The following is a 13,050-nucleotide window of genomic DNA, read 5'->3' on the forward strand; positions in this document are numbered from 1 at the left end:
CAAAACAAAACTATATCCTTGGTCTCTAAACTTTTAAAAAAGCATGTTCCCTATCAGTAAAAAAAAAAAAAAAAAAAAAAAAGAATTTTAAGTGTACACCCATAATTAGGCATGTTTCTTAATAAAGTACTGTATAATACACATGCTTCTGTCAATCCATATATACTAAATATCAGTCAACCCTAGTTCTTATTCTTTATGAAAAATAAAGATAAATACAGGATCTGATCTAATATTTTCTTCCCACACCCCACTGACCGCTGACAAATTACAAATTGGCACCTCGGACCGGAAGCTGGGTGGGGGAGGGTGGGGCTGGCACAGCGATGGGTCCTTCAGGCCGCTGGTGGTCTAAGAACTGGGGAGTCAGCCTCTTCCCTCAGTGGGCTGGACCTGGGGGGGGGTGTGTCGTGGGCAGGAGAGGAGCACCTCCCACAGTGCTGCCACCCTCTTGAGCCAGCGGGAGGTGGGGTGAAGTTGAGCCTGGATTAGCCGGGGAGGGCAGGGAGACTCCTAGAGCTGCAGGGTGGCCAGAGAAGGGGGTGCGGATAGGCGAATGCACCATGCCGCTGCAGGACGACACCCTCCGAGAGGTGTGGGCCTCGGACAGGTCCGGAAGCGCCCCCCACCACCACCACCTCACCTCAACCTTCCTGAGCCCTGGGGGGTCCCAGGTGGAGGGGTTGGGGAGGGGCAGAAAAGGGGAGGAAGACAGACTGATTGCTCTGCTACCCTCAGCGGACATGAAGAGGAAGGCCAGAGCCCCGAGGTCCAGCAGCGCCCCAAGCAGGTATGTCACCCCTGCTTGGAAAGAGGCAGGGAGAACCCCCCCCCCATTGCGTGTAAACCCACGCAGGGAAGGGGATCTGAGAGTGGGACGCGCCCCCCTCGGCATTGTCTGGGGGGTTGCTTCCTTGTAGTTTTGCTTTTTTTTTTTTCTTTTGAGGAAAAGGGTGTTTCGGGGCATGGGATGTCCGCGGGAGGAATTGGGGCTTTGGGGCCTTGGACGTGGCCATGATGCATGGGAGGGGTCACCGTTCCCACCCCAAGAAGAAGGCTGCTGTTCCCCTCCCGATAATCCGCGGTTATTTCTGGCGGCTCAAGGGATTAGAGGGTCATGGGCAGCCCTCCGAGCCCCCCTTTCCTTCCTCTCCCTACTCTTGACCCCCACTCCGCAGCGACCCGCCAAGGGGCACAAGTTGAAGAAGAAGACGGAGGCTCCCGAGTCCCCGGGCCCTAAGGGATCCAAGCCCCGGAGACCTGGCGGCGGGCGGGTGGCCGAGCCCGGGGGCGCCCCCCAGGGTGAGGGGCCCGGGAGGGGTGCGGCTGAATCCTGGAGTCCTGGGGGTGGGGACAGCGAGGGGCGGGGAACTGGAGGGGTGGGAGCGGGCCGGGCTAGAACGGGCTGGGGGCTGGGAGGGATGGATGAAAGCCAGGGGAGGGGTGTCGGAGGTGGCAAGAGCGCCCAGGGGAGACCCCCACGGAAAGGAGCCCGAGAGGGGCAGCGTCCGGGGCTCAGGCGCCGTCGGAGCGGGGGGTCGGGCCCTGCCTGACCCCAGCCTCTCGGCTCAGCCGGGCGGAGGGGGAAGCCGCGGGAGAAGCCGGCTTCGCAGCCGCCGGAGGCCCGGCCGCCGCACACGGTCTACGCCAAGTTCCTCAGGGACCCTGAGGCCAAGCGCGACCCGCGGGAAACCTTCCTGGTAGCGCGAGCCCCGGACGCAGTGGACGGTGAGACGGGGCCGGGGCTGGGCGGGGGGGGGGGGGGGGGGCGGGAGGGGGGCGCTGGAGAGAAGGCGCGAAGGGCCCGCACGGGAACCGCGACAGGGAGACGGAAAACTCGGGAAAAGAGCCTCTCTTTCTCCGGCCTTCTCTTTGAACCAAAACAACCCACTTTATTCTCTTGTTCTTTACTCCGTTTTCCGGATGGGGAAACTGAGGCACGGAGCGGTTAAGAGTTTTGCCTTCAACTACAGCTAGGGGCCAGAGGTAGCCCAGATGGGTCTGGCTGGAGGTCAGAAACCGACAAGGCCAGGAAGATGCGGAGGGGGAGAGGGGCGCCTGGGTGGCTCAGTCGTTAAGCGTCTGCCTTCGGCTCAGGTCATGATCCCGGGATCCTGGGATCGGGCCCCGCATCGGGCCTCGCATCGGGCCTCGCATCGGGCTCCCTGCTCCGCGGGAAGCCTGCTTCTCCCTCTCCTGCTCCACCTGCTTGTGTTCCCTCTCTCGCTGTGTCTTTCTGTGTCAAATAAATTAAAAAATCTTAAAAAAAAAAAAAAAGAAGAAGAAGAAGAAGCTGAGGGGGAGAAACAGTGCAGGTGCGGTGATGAGGGGTGGAGGGACTGCAAGACAGGCAGGAGTGTGTGAGGAGGTAAGGGTCCCGGGGCGGGGGGGAGGGCCCTACAGAGAAGGGCATTTCCCCCAGAACAGGATTGCCAAGCCCCTCGCATTCCCCCAACCCCAGCTCACTCCCCCGAACACCTTGGAATCACCTCCAGGGTTTGAGGAAGGTGCCAGAACTGTGTTTCTCCTCTCGTTCCTGTTCCTGTTCCAGAAGGGGAGCCTCCTAGCCCCCCTCATTTACCACTTCCCAGCAATCTGGGGGGACCAGGCTTCCAGATAACGGGGCCCACGCTGGCCCCCCCCTTATGAGGAGCTTCTCCCTACAGAGGATGAAGAGGAATCCAAGGAGGACCACGAAGAGGAAGAGGAGGCAGAGGCAAACAAAGAGAAAATCCCTCTGCCACCCAAGAAGGTTCCTAAAGAGAAGACTTCTGCCGGGGTCAAGGAGAGGAAGGCTAAGGCCCAGGTTCAGAAGGGTGAGTGTTGAAGGTACAGAGGGACCACACAGACTCGGAAAACTAGCCCTGTCCTTCAGGGGCTGGGAGGCCTCAGTGATCGGCGAGAGCTGAGCCATCAGAAGGTTACCAGTGCCTGGACGCAAGGGTGTCTTTCTCTGGTGTCTTCCCCTTGACGGTCCTTAAGTACATAGATCAATATGTGCTGCCCCCGCCCCCCACCATCCCCACCACTGCCTGTCCAGGGAGCTCTGTGAGCCAGGTAGGACAGAGGATTTTAGTTTAGTGAGTTTTTAGTGTTTTTGTTTTTTTGTTTTTTACTCAATATGTATTATTGTTATAATTTTCATAAAAGTATCAAAGCCATTACGGTAAAAATCAGTCAATGACATAAATGCTATCATGGCTCTCTGGCCTGGGCACCTCGCCCTACAGGTACTGCAGGCTGGTCTAAATGGGGACAGGTAGCTAGGACCCTGGGCCTCTGTGGGAGGGAGAGAACGCTGTCTGTAGCACCTGCCAGAGGAGGTTTTCTGGGGAGATGGGGTGGGAGCTAGGAATTAGAGGCTCAGTTAGAAGGCCCGGCATTCATTCATTCAATCATTCATTCATTCATTCTGTAATGCCTATTAAGCTGCTGGTGTTTGTCCAGCCCTTTATGGACTCAGGATTAAAATGCAACAAGCAGGGCACCTGGGTGGCGCAGTTGACTGACTGACTGCCTTCAGCTCAGGTCATGATCCTGGAGTCCCGCATCGGGCTCCCTGCTCTTTGGGGAATCTGCTTCTCCTTCTGACCCTCCCCCATCTCATGTGCTCTCTCTCTCTCTCTCTCTCTCTCTCTCATTCTCTCTCTCTCTCAAATAAATAAATAAAATCTTAAAATAAAATAAAATAAAATAAAATAAAATAAAATAAAATAAAATAAAATAAAACGCAACGAGCAGAAGACAGACTCTGGGCCCTTGTCAGGTCTTCAGCCTCCCTGGGGACTGAAGAAATGATGAGTGGGTTGGAAAGTGGCCTTCAGCCCCAACAGGCTCTTCTCTGTCTAACCCCTACCTCCATTTCCAGGGGACTCGGGAAGCCCTGTCGCCCCAGCCAAACCTCTGCGCATTAAGAAGAAGGAGGCGCCAGCGGGGGAGGGGCCCAAGATGAGAAAGACGAAGAAGGAAGGTGAGACTGGTCTCTGGAGGAACAGGGGACTCTGGGTGTGGTGGCGTGTGACTCCTGCACATCCACCCACACAGGGTCTGGGGAGGCTGACAAGGACCCCTCAGGGAGCCCGGCCAGGGTGAGAAAGAAGACTCCAGCGGCCATGTTTCTGGTTGGGGAAGAAGCGCCAGCTGAGAAAACTCCGAAGAAGAAAGGTGGGTGGCCGTGGCCTCTGGTGCCATGACGTCTAGAAGCCGTCCTGGGGGGTGGGGAACCCGAGTGCCGGGTAGGGTGAGGAGAGAGCTCTGGAGTCAGAAGGCTTGAGGGGCATCTTGCTCCCCACTTAAATAGCTGTGTGGCCTCAGGCAGGTACGTGAGCCTTTCTGAGTCTCTGAACATAGTAATATGGGAGTACTCTCCCGTGGTTGTGGGGAGGGTCCAAGTAAGACATGGGTGTTCGAAGTGCTCCACAGGGTCAGGGATTCACAGGCTTGTACCCCTCCGTGCCAGGCACTTCCAAAGGCCCAGAAGAGCAGAGGAAGGAGGACCAGGAGGAGGAGGAAGTGGCAGCCGTGGGGACGAAGAACAGCAACCAGAAGGGCAAAGCGAAAGGAAAAGGCAAAAAGGTTGGGATCCGGAGGGGAAGGGGGACGAGGCCCCTTCAGGGAGCGGGGCAGGGGCCTGGGCTTGGGCGACTAGAGTATGGAACCTCGTGGGGAGAGGGGGGCCGGGGGTTAGAATCTTGGCTCCCTCTCTGATGACAGGATAGGAGGACAAAGGGCACCAGGCTTGTGAGAACAGAGAAGGCGGTTGAGGGGTCACTAGAGGGGTCATTAGGGCCGGGATTGGCCCCCTGCGGGCCTGATGTTATCTGGGCTCCAAGCCCTCCCCTCTGCGGCCTGACCAGCAGCCCCAGCCAGAGATGCTCACAAAGCCGCCACGCGAAGAGACACCCATCTTCTGTACCAGAGAGGGAGAACACGCGGGCAGAGTGTGCTCACTGACGGTGTGCGTTGTTAAAATATTTTCACGCTACTGGTCTGGGGCCCCAAGTGCTTTCTGCTACCGAATCTGGGATGGCCCAACCTTCCGGCAGCTGAAGAGTTAACACTGGCAGACAGGTGCCTCCAGAACCCTCCTCCAGGCCCACCGGGGTCCATTCGGACAGACCAGGCAGTCTCCAGGGGCAGAACAGGCTGTTAACTATTTTGAATATTGCTCTTCCTCACAACTAGGACTCAGGCACCAACATGCACAAGCTGGGGTGAGCAGGAGAGGGGGCCTAACTGGAGAGAGAAAGTGATGAAAGTCTTGCTGGGAAATTGGTTTCCACAAGTGAAGAGATCACCCTGAGGGCAGAGCCGGGGTCTAAGCCATGTGGGTTTATTAGTTTGTTCAGGAGTGGTCAGGTCTTGGGGGGACTGACTCACATTAGCCAACATCACCAAATACCGATATATAAACTCAAGGCCAGTTTCTTATCTCCCACGCGGAATGTAACTGCAGTGCCACCTTCAATACAGTAGGCCCTAGAAATTTACAGCCGTGGAAATGTTTGAATAAGCTCTGGCTTTCTCCACATCACATTCCAAACATAGTCTTGCGTTTCCCAAGTTTCTTCTGGAGCAGCCCGGAGTGGAGAAGAGATGCTCCCTTGCCCGCAGGCTAAGGGCCTGCTCGCCGACACCAGCCTCACCTCACATGCAGTCCAAACCTGCCCTCGGCAAAAATGGCCAACCGCAGCGTATCAGGGATTCTTTGTAGCTCTCATATAGCATACACCCAGGCTGGCAGTCCCCTCTCTTCCCTAGTGGGAAAGTTGGGGTTACGATCTTGGCTCCCCCTCTTAGGAGGGATAGAACATGAGGGCAGAGGGTACCAGATCCAAAGGGGCAGTCACCAGGTCAGGCCTAGGCCACCTAGTGTGGAATGCAACCGAACGGTGATTCGGAGTTTTTCCATGAGCAAGATAAGCTTATTTATTCATTCATTGTCTTACCTCGGTATCGCAGTCTGACAAACTACCCCCAAAACGTAGTGCCTTAAAACAACAAACATTTCTTTTCTTAGTTTCTACGAGTCAGGAATCTAGGAGGGGCCTAGCAAGGTACTTCTGGCTCCGGGTCTGTTCCGAGAATGCAGTCAAGACGTCAGCTGGGTCTGCGGTCACTTGGAAAGCTTGGTTGGAAATACAGGATTCACTTCTAGAATGGTTCACTGTCATGGTTCTTGGCTGGAGCCCTCTCCATAGGGCGGCTTGAGTGGTCTAATGACATGGCAGCCTACTTCCCCCAGGGCTCAAGAGTGGCCCAAGGGAGACAGCAAGGAGAAGCCACAATATCTCTTATGACCTGGCCTTAGAAGTGACCCCTCCCCCCATCACTTGGGCTATATTCCATTGGTCAAAAAGACCAAACTCTGATACGATGTGGAAGGAGACCACACAAGGTGTAAACACCAGGAGGCAGGGATCACTGGGGCTCATCTAAGAGGTTGGCTACTACAGTCATTGGTATTTACCATACACTGTAATAATAGCAGTAGCTAATACTTCTTTAACACAGCAGTTCATACTTTTGGCCCCACCTCAGTTCACCTGTTGACACAGTGTCCACACGAAGGAAGGTCTTTCTAAGGCTCTGGCTCTGGCACCATTTTAAGCCCAGTTCCACTTCTTACTAGCTGTGTGAACTCGGGCAAGTTGCTTAACCTCTCTGAGCCTCAACTTCTTCAGTAAAATTGGACAATTACTTCAGTAGTTACCTGAGAGAATTAAATTAGTTAGTATTTGGAAGATACTTAGAGCTATGCCCGGCACACTGGTAGACTTTATGAGTGTTTGTTAAATATATAAATTAAGTAAGGTCTCTCCCGGGGAATCCAGCCCCAACCTCTGCATTGCTCAGAGGAGAAAACGGAGTCACAGGGTGGTTCAAGTTAAACGTGACAGAGTTAGCGGTGGAACCAGGATTTGAACCCAAGCTGTCTGGCTCCAGATCCCAGGCTCTTAACCACAAAGCAAAGCAAAATAATAATAAAGCACCAAGCTCCACAGAGCTGCCTAGCATGGGCCGGCTGCGCTGCGGGGGAGGCGAGGGGCCCAGCCCACTGTAGCTGGCCTGTCCGTTCTCTTCCCACACAGAAAGCGGTGAGTTGTCCTGCCTGCCCTGTGTCCCGGCACTGGGGATCTGCTGAGGGCAGAGGAGCCAGGGCTCCAGGGCTGATACACGCTCTGCCCCGACTCAGAAGGAGGAGAGAGCCCCATCCCCACCCATAGAAGTGGATGAACCCCAGGAGTTTGTGCTCCGGCCTGCCCCTCAGCACCGGACAGTGCGCTGCAGGCTGACCCGGGACAAGAAAGGCATGGATCGGGGCTTGTATCCCTCCTACTTCCTGCACCTGGACACAGAGAAGAAGGTGGGTAGCGGGGAGGCAGCAGGCGAGAGAGAGTGCGGGTGCCAGGATCCAGGCTGGAAGGGGAGGGCTAGAGCCAAACTGGGGGGTGGGGGTGGGGGGCGGGCGGAGTCCAAAGCCAACAGGCCTTCCCTTTCCCCCCACTCACCTCCTTCCTTCACCCGTCTCCCCCTCTCCCCAGGTGTTCCTCCTGGCCGGCAGGAAGCGGAAACGTAGCAAGACGGCCAATTACCTCATCTCCAGCGACCCCACCAATCTGTCCCGAGGAGGGGAGAATTTCATTGGGAAGCTGAGGTGGGGCTGGGAGGCCCAGGGCCGCAAGAGACCATGGCGAGTCACTTCCGTCTCCCTCTGCCTGGCAGTGTCCACCACATCGGGCGCTCTAGAAATGTCCCCTGCCCCAGGGCTTCCCACACTTGAATGTGCACAGATCACTTGGAAGCGTTGTCAAAATGGCCCAGTGGGTCTGGGTGTGGGGCAAGGGTCTTCATTTCTAACAAGCCCCCAGGTGATGCCCGTGCTGCTGGACCAGGGACCTCACTTGACATAGGTCATAAGGGTCCCTGAGGACAGGGACCATGCCTGTCTCATTCATGGTTGAATTCCCAGCACCTGGTACATAATAGCGACTCAATAAAACATTTACTAAGTGAATGAATAGACAAATATCGAGCATCTCCCCTGTGCTGTGTCTCCCCGTATATCTCATCTAATCCTCACTGCGCATCTGAGAGGTAAGGGGAAGGGGGACCCCCGAGTCAGGCCTTATTTCTTATATTTATGTATTTAAGAAACACTTATGTAAGGCCTATCTATGGGTCAGGCATTGTTCTAACTTCCAAATATGAATCCATGTAGTCCCCTTATTGACCAAGTGGTAAATACTGTTATTAGGCCCACTTTACAGAGGGGGATGTTGAGGCTCAGAGAGTTCAGCCTGCCTAGGGTCAGTAAGAGGTAGAGCTGAGATCTGAAGGTTGCCTAGTGTCCTTCCAGATCCAGCCTCTAAAAGACCTCATGAAGGGTGCCTGGGGCAGGGGACAAGACTTGTTCTGCCCTAAGACACCCACACCCTTGACATAGGAAGCTCTCCAAACTGCCTGGCTATGAGGAAGGGTCTTGGAGCAGGGCTGTGGAATGCCCCCAGCCTTGCCCCCAGCTCTACCCTGCTTGCAGGTCCAATCTCCTGGGCAACCGCTTTACCGTCTTTGACAACGGGCAGAACCCGCACCGTGGAGGAGGCAGCACTAACGTGGGGAGCCTTCGGCAGGAACTGGCAGCTGTGATCTATGTGAGAACACCCCCCTCAGCTCCCCCACCCACGACAGGACCCTCCCCTTCGCAGGGACCGGCCTAACAGGTATCTCCCTCCCAGGAAACCAACGTGCTGGGCTTCCGGGGTCCCCGGCGCATGACGGTCATCATTCCTGGCATGAATATGGACAACGAGAGGGTCCCCATCCGGCCGCGAAATGTGAGCCCAGCACCTCCCTGACGCCTCCCCTGAGGGTCCTGTTCCCATGTGATCCATTCATGACCCACTCCTGGGGAGCTGAGGGACAGGGGCTCAGGTTGCCCATACCCAACTTCCTGGGCACATTCATCATCCTGTGTCACAGATTCATTCTGGAAACTCATGGGATGAATTAGGGGGTTTTGTAATTGAATTCACTTGAAACCAATACAATGAGGTGTTTTTTTTTTCCCCAGTGTACGCCAAATCATCCATTCATATATTCATTCACTGAATGAATTGTATATTGTGTATATTTTACTATACACATTCAGCGTATGAGTGCTGAGTATTATTCTAGGCAACTGGAAGACATCAGTGAGTAAAAAAGATCTGCCCTCCTGAAGCTGACATTCCAGCGGAGGAGACGGACTGTAGACAATTGTGACAAATAAGTAAATTGTGTAGAATGTTAGAAAGTGACAAGTGGTATGGAAGAAAGAAAAAGTCGGAGTGGGCCTCATTGAGAAGGTGACGTTTAAGCAAAGACATGAAGGAGGTGAGGGAGCAAGCCTACAGATATCTAGGGAAAGAGCATCCAGGCAGAGGGAAGAGCCAGTGCAAATGCCCTGAGGCAGGATGATGCCCGGTGGGTTTGCCCTAAGAGGTGAGTTGAGTCTCAGATAGGGCCTGTATAACTGGTTTGTACTCAGAGAAACAGGAAGCCACAGCAGGGTTCTCGGGAGTGACTTGATTTGCCTTCTATTTTAAAAAGCAAACGTTGCTTGTGTGTGTGTGTGTGAGGTCTAGGGTAAGACGGAGAGATGCGCCGGGGAGAGGTGGCCTCCTTCAGTGTCAGTCGCTCGCGCCACAGGTCAGTGAGCCTGGGACTGCACAGACAGGATGACTGGTGTGCTCCATACCCTCAGTGATGTCACTTTACTCATTTACAAGGAAAAATAACACCCGTCAGCTGATCACACATCCTTCCATGCTGGCAAGTCACACCATAATCAGAGGCCTGGCCAACCCGCGGGGCTCGAGGCACGGAAGGCTGTTAGACTCGAGGAGCCGCGGGTCGCACAGCTGCTCCTTCCAGGCCCAGACTAAACACGCAAATGCTCCAGAGGCAGGGCCTCCCGAGTGTGTCTGGGCTTGGTGAGAACTCCCCAGGGCTGCTCCGGGTAACTCTTCATCATTTCACCGTCCATTCATTCTACAGTCGTTCATTAAAGCCAGGCACTGAAGATCCAAAATCAGCAAACAGGAACCATCAGAACAATCCGACATTTATTGAGCATGTACGCTGGGCCAGGAACTGATCTGAATAACATGCCATGCACTATAAACTGCTTTAATCCTCACAAGACCCTGTTGTGAAGGAAACTGAGGCACAGAGCCGTCAATAAAATACAATAGCTGTCCTTTAAGTGTCTAATTCTGCCCATTACAGTGTAGTGGGAGAAACAGTAAGAGCAGGTGTCATGGAGGGAGACTCCGAGCTAAGACGTCTAAATCAGACATGGGATCAGGGAGGCTTCTCGGAGGACATGATCTTGTGCAGACTCACTCTAAGCCACGAATGTGACCAGTGCCAAGGGAACTCAGGAAAGAAGTATCTCAAGAGCGCTATCACATAGGCATCACTCCTTCCTCTGAGAAACTCTCTTCTGGGACATCTTATTTTAACCACTGTTTACCTGTCCGTCTCCCCAAACACAACTGCGAGCTCCGTGTCGATCACAGCATGTCTAGTGCATCCTTATGATCAGGTGCCAGCATGTGGCTGTTCCGAGGACCCCTTGGGTGCCAAGGGCACAGAGCACCTACTGTGTGCCAGATGCTACTTCCCAACCCTCCACTTTGGCGTCCCATGGCGAGACCCATTCTCACAGAGGTCCACCCTGCCCACAAGGATACCACAGAGACCAAGCTGCTTGGTCCTTGGTCAAGGATGCCCCGAATGGATGTCCGTGTCCAGGCTGCACACTAGCACACACACGCAAAGGCATGCACAGGTCCCCAGGCCCCTTCCCCTCGGTCCTGAGATATCTCAGCCACCCCTAACTGTCCCCTCCCTAACACTCCCCTTTGGCACCCCAGGCCAGTGATGGGTTGCTGGTGCGCTGGCAGAACAAAACACTGGAGAGCCTCATCGAGCTGCACAACAAGCCACCTGTTTGGAACGAAGACAGCGGCTCCTACACCCTCAACTTCCAAGGTCGAGTCACACAAGCTTCAGTCAAGAACTTCCAAATAGTCCACGCCGATGACCGTGAGTATTTGAGGGCCCAAGCCGGGCTGTTCCCCACCACCTCCAGGACCCTGACCCTCCCTCAGGCCTTTCCCCACCACCTCTCTCTCTCTCTTTTCACACACACACACACACACACAAGCCGGGCTGTTCCCCACCACCTCCAGGACCCTGACCCTCCCTCAGTCCTTTCCCCACCACCTCTCTCTCTCTCTTTTCACACACACACACACACACACACACACACACACACACACACACACACGTGCACAAAGCTGTCCTTTCTCACTGGAGCCAGAACATCCAGGAAAGTCACTCCCTCCTGCAGGGGCACTGACAGCTTGTTCCCAGGACCCTCAGGTATTCCAAGCAGGTGTCTCGGGGGTTACTGTCCCAGGCCTTCTTTCTAGCACTGACCAGAGCCAGGGGTAGATACTGGGATATCTGGGTAAGACTGTGTTGAAGGGAGAGTTAATCTGCTGGAGCTTGAGAACCACTGATAGCCCAACCTCTACGTGGTCAAAGAGGCTGCTGAGGCTCAGAGAGGGCGGCGCCTTCCCCAAAGTCTCTCAGCGGCTCCAGGAGGTCCCACTGGCCATCAAAATTTATTTCACAGACACGCAGGGCTTTCTAGGTGCTAGGCACTATTCTCTGAACTTTACAGATACTGAATCATTAAATCTTTGCAACAACCCTGCCCCTCCAAAACCTGAGGAAGGTATTATTATTGTCCCTACTTGGCAGATGAGAAAATTGAGGCATAGAGAGGTTAAGTAAATTGCCCAAGGTAGTACAGCTGTAAGAGGTAGAGTTGGCACAAGAACCCAGGTGGTCTGGCTCCAGGGCCCCAGCTCCCAACCCCTTCAAGATGGCCGCCTTGCAGGGCTAGGGAATATTAATTAAGCATCTCTCAATGCCTGCTCTATTGTCCTCTCTCAAGTAAGGTCAAAGGCCTGCCCTCAAGGAGTTAGGGAAACAAGATATGCCCAGAACACAATTAAGTAAAAATGTCCCTGTTAATTGGCCCCGGGGGAGAGGTTCCCACTAGGGTGAGGAAGTTTGGGATGGAAAGATACCTTCCAAGGGACTCCGGGTTCCCAGGATTGGCTGACACTGAGCAACTTCTCCATCCCCCACTCCATCCTAGGGATGTGTCCCCAGTGTCACCTGTCCCAAGGCCTTGGAAAACTGCTCTCCAGATCACATTTCTGGTGGAGCCTGGTCTGCCGAGATCAGGGGTATTTTTAGCAACTTCCTGTCCCTATGGATGCTGGGGGAGGTGTTTGGGACTGGGGCTGGGAACCTGGACCAGAGAGGGGATGGGGCTGAGTGGAGCCACTCGATAAGGTAGGGACTCGGGGGGCTAGTGAAGGGAGAGAGCCTGGCAGTCTAAGATGGGACTTGGGGGCTGGGGATGGGAAGAAGGAATGAGGCCAGAGCCATTGGAAAAGGATTCGAGGCAGGGGGAAGCGTGACAGGTTCCTATATTTAAGTGCCTGTCCTACACATAGCCCTGGGTGGCAGAAGATAAGGCAGGATCCCTGCCCTCAGGGGCTTACAGTCAAGTCAGAAGGCTGGTCAAGCGTCAGGTGGGGCCGGTTGGGCCAGATAAGAAGGGGTGGATGGGTGGAGGGTGAATAATTGAGATGGTAGCTGAGGATTAGGGCCCCAATGCAAAGGAGGGAGACTTCTCCCAAAGTTGAGGTCACTGTCTGCCAGGACTGGGACCCCAGGAGATCTTGCCCCCCCCCCACCGGTCTGTGTCTATAGCCGACTACATCGTACTGCAGTTCGGGCGCGTGGCCGAGGACGCCTTCACCCTAGATTACCGGTACCCGCTGTGCGCCCTGCAGGCCTTCGCCATCGCCCTCTCCAGTTTCGACGGGAAGCTGGCCTGCGAGTGACCCCAGCAGCCCCCGGCGCCCGCCAAGGGTGGGGGAAAGGATTCAGTGGAGGCTTGCAGGGTCCATTCGCCAAAGC

General features: G+C 54.9%; 1 protein-coding gene across 2 annotated transcripts; it reads left to right on the forward strand.

Moving 5' to 3' along the window:
- The first annotated feature begins 563 nt into the window (after window positions 1–563).
- TULP1 (TUB like protein 1) lies at window positions 564–12,974 on the forward strand. 2 transcript variants are annotated; one of them, XM_028120718.2, is made up of 15 exons: window positions 564–610; window positions 739–790; window positions 1,179–1,266; window positions 1,573–1,728; window positions 2,667–2,816; window positions 3,869–3,970; window positions 4,045–4,164; window positions 4,460–4,575; window positions 4,753–4,758; window positions 7,196–7,366; window positions 7,545–7,657; window positions 8,540–8,654; window positions 8,739–8,837; window positions 10,920–11,091; window positions 12,841–12,974. In XM_028120718.2, exons 1-15 carry the CDS (start codon window positions 564–566, stop codon window positions 12,972–12,974), a joined length of 1,641 nt encoding a protein of 546 aa, XP_027976519.2. The 2 variants fall into 2 exon arrangements, with proteins under 2 accessions (XP_027976519.2, XP_027976520.1); XM_028120719.1 differs by lacking the exon at window positions 1,573–1,728.
- The last annotated feature ends 76 nt before the right edge of the window (window positions 12,975–13,050 follow it).

This window comes from Eumetopias jubatus, unplaced genomic scaffold (genome assembly GCF_037043125.1).
Source record: "Eumetopias jubatus isolate StellerSeaLion01/CBP00866 unplaced genomic scaffold, mEumJub1_p1.0 scaffold_6, whole genome shotgun sequence".
Lineage (NCBI taxonomy): Eukaryota > Metazoa > Chordata > Mammalia > Carnivora > Otariidae > Eumetopias > Eumetopias jubatus.

Excerpts from the sequence above, each read along its gene's own strand:
- TULP1 (XM_028120718.2), top strand. The coding sequence starts at position 564 with ATGCCGCTGCAGGACGACACCCTCCGAGAGGTGTGGGCCTCGGACAG. Across the intron at positions 7,367-7,544 it reads ACCTGGACACAGAGAAGAAG|GTGTTCCTCCTGGCCGGCAG; the intron begins GTGGGTAGCGGG and ends CCCTCTCCCCAG. Across the intron at positions 8,838-10,919 it reads TCCCCATCCGGCCGCGAAAT|GCCAGTGATGGGTTGCTGGT; the intron begins GTGAGCCCAGCA and ends TTGGCACCCCAG.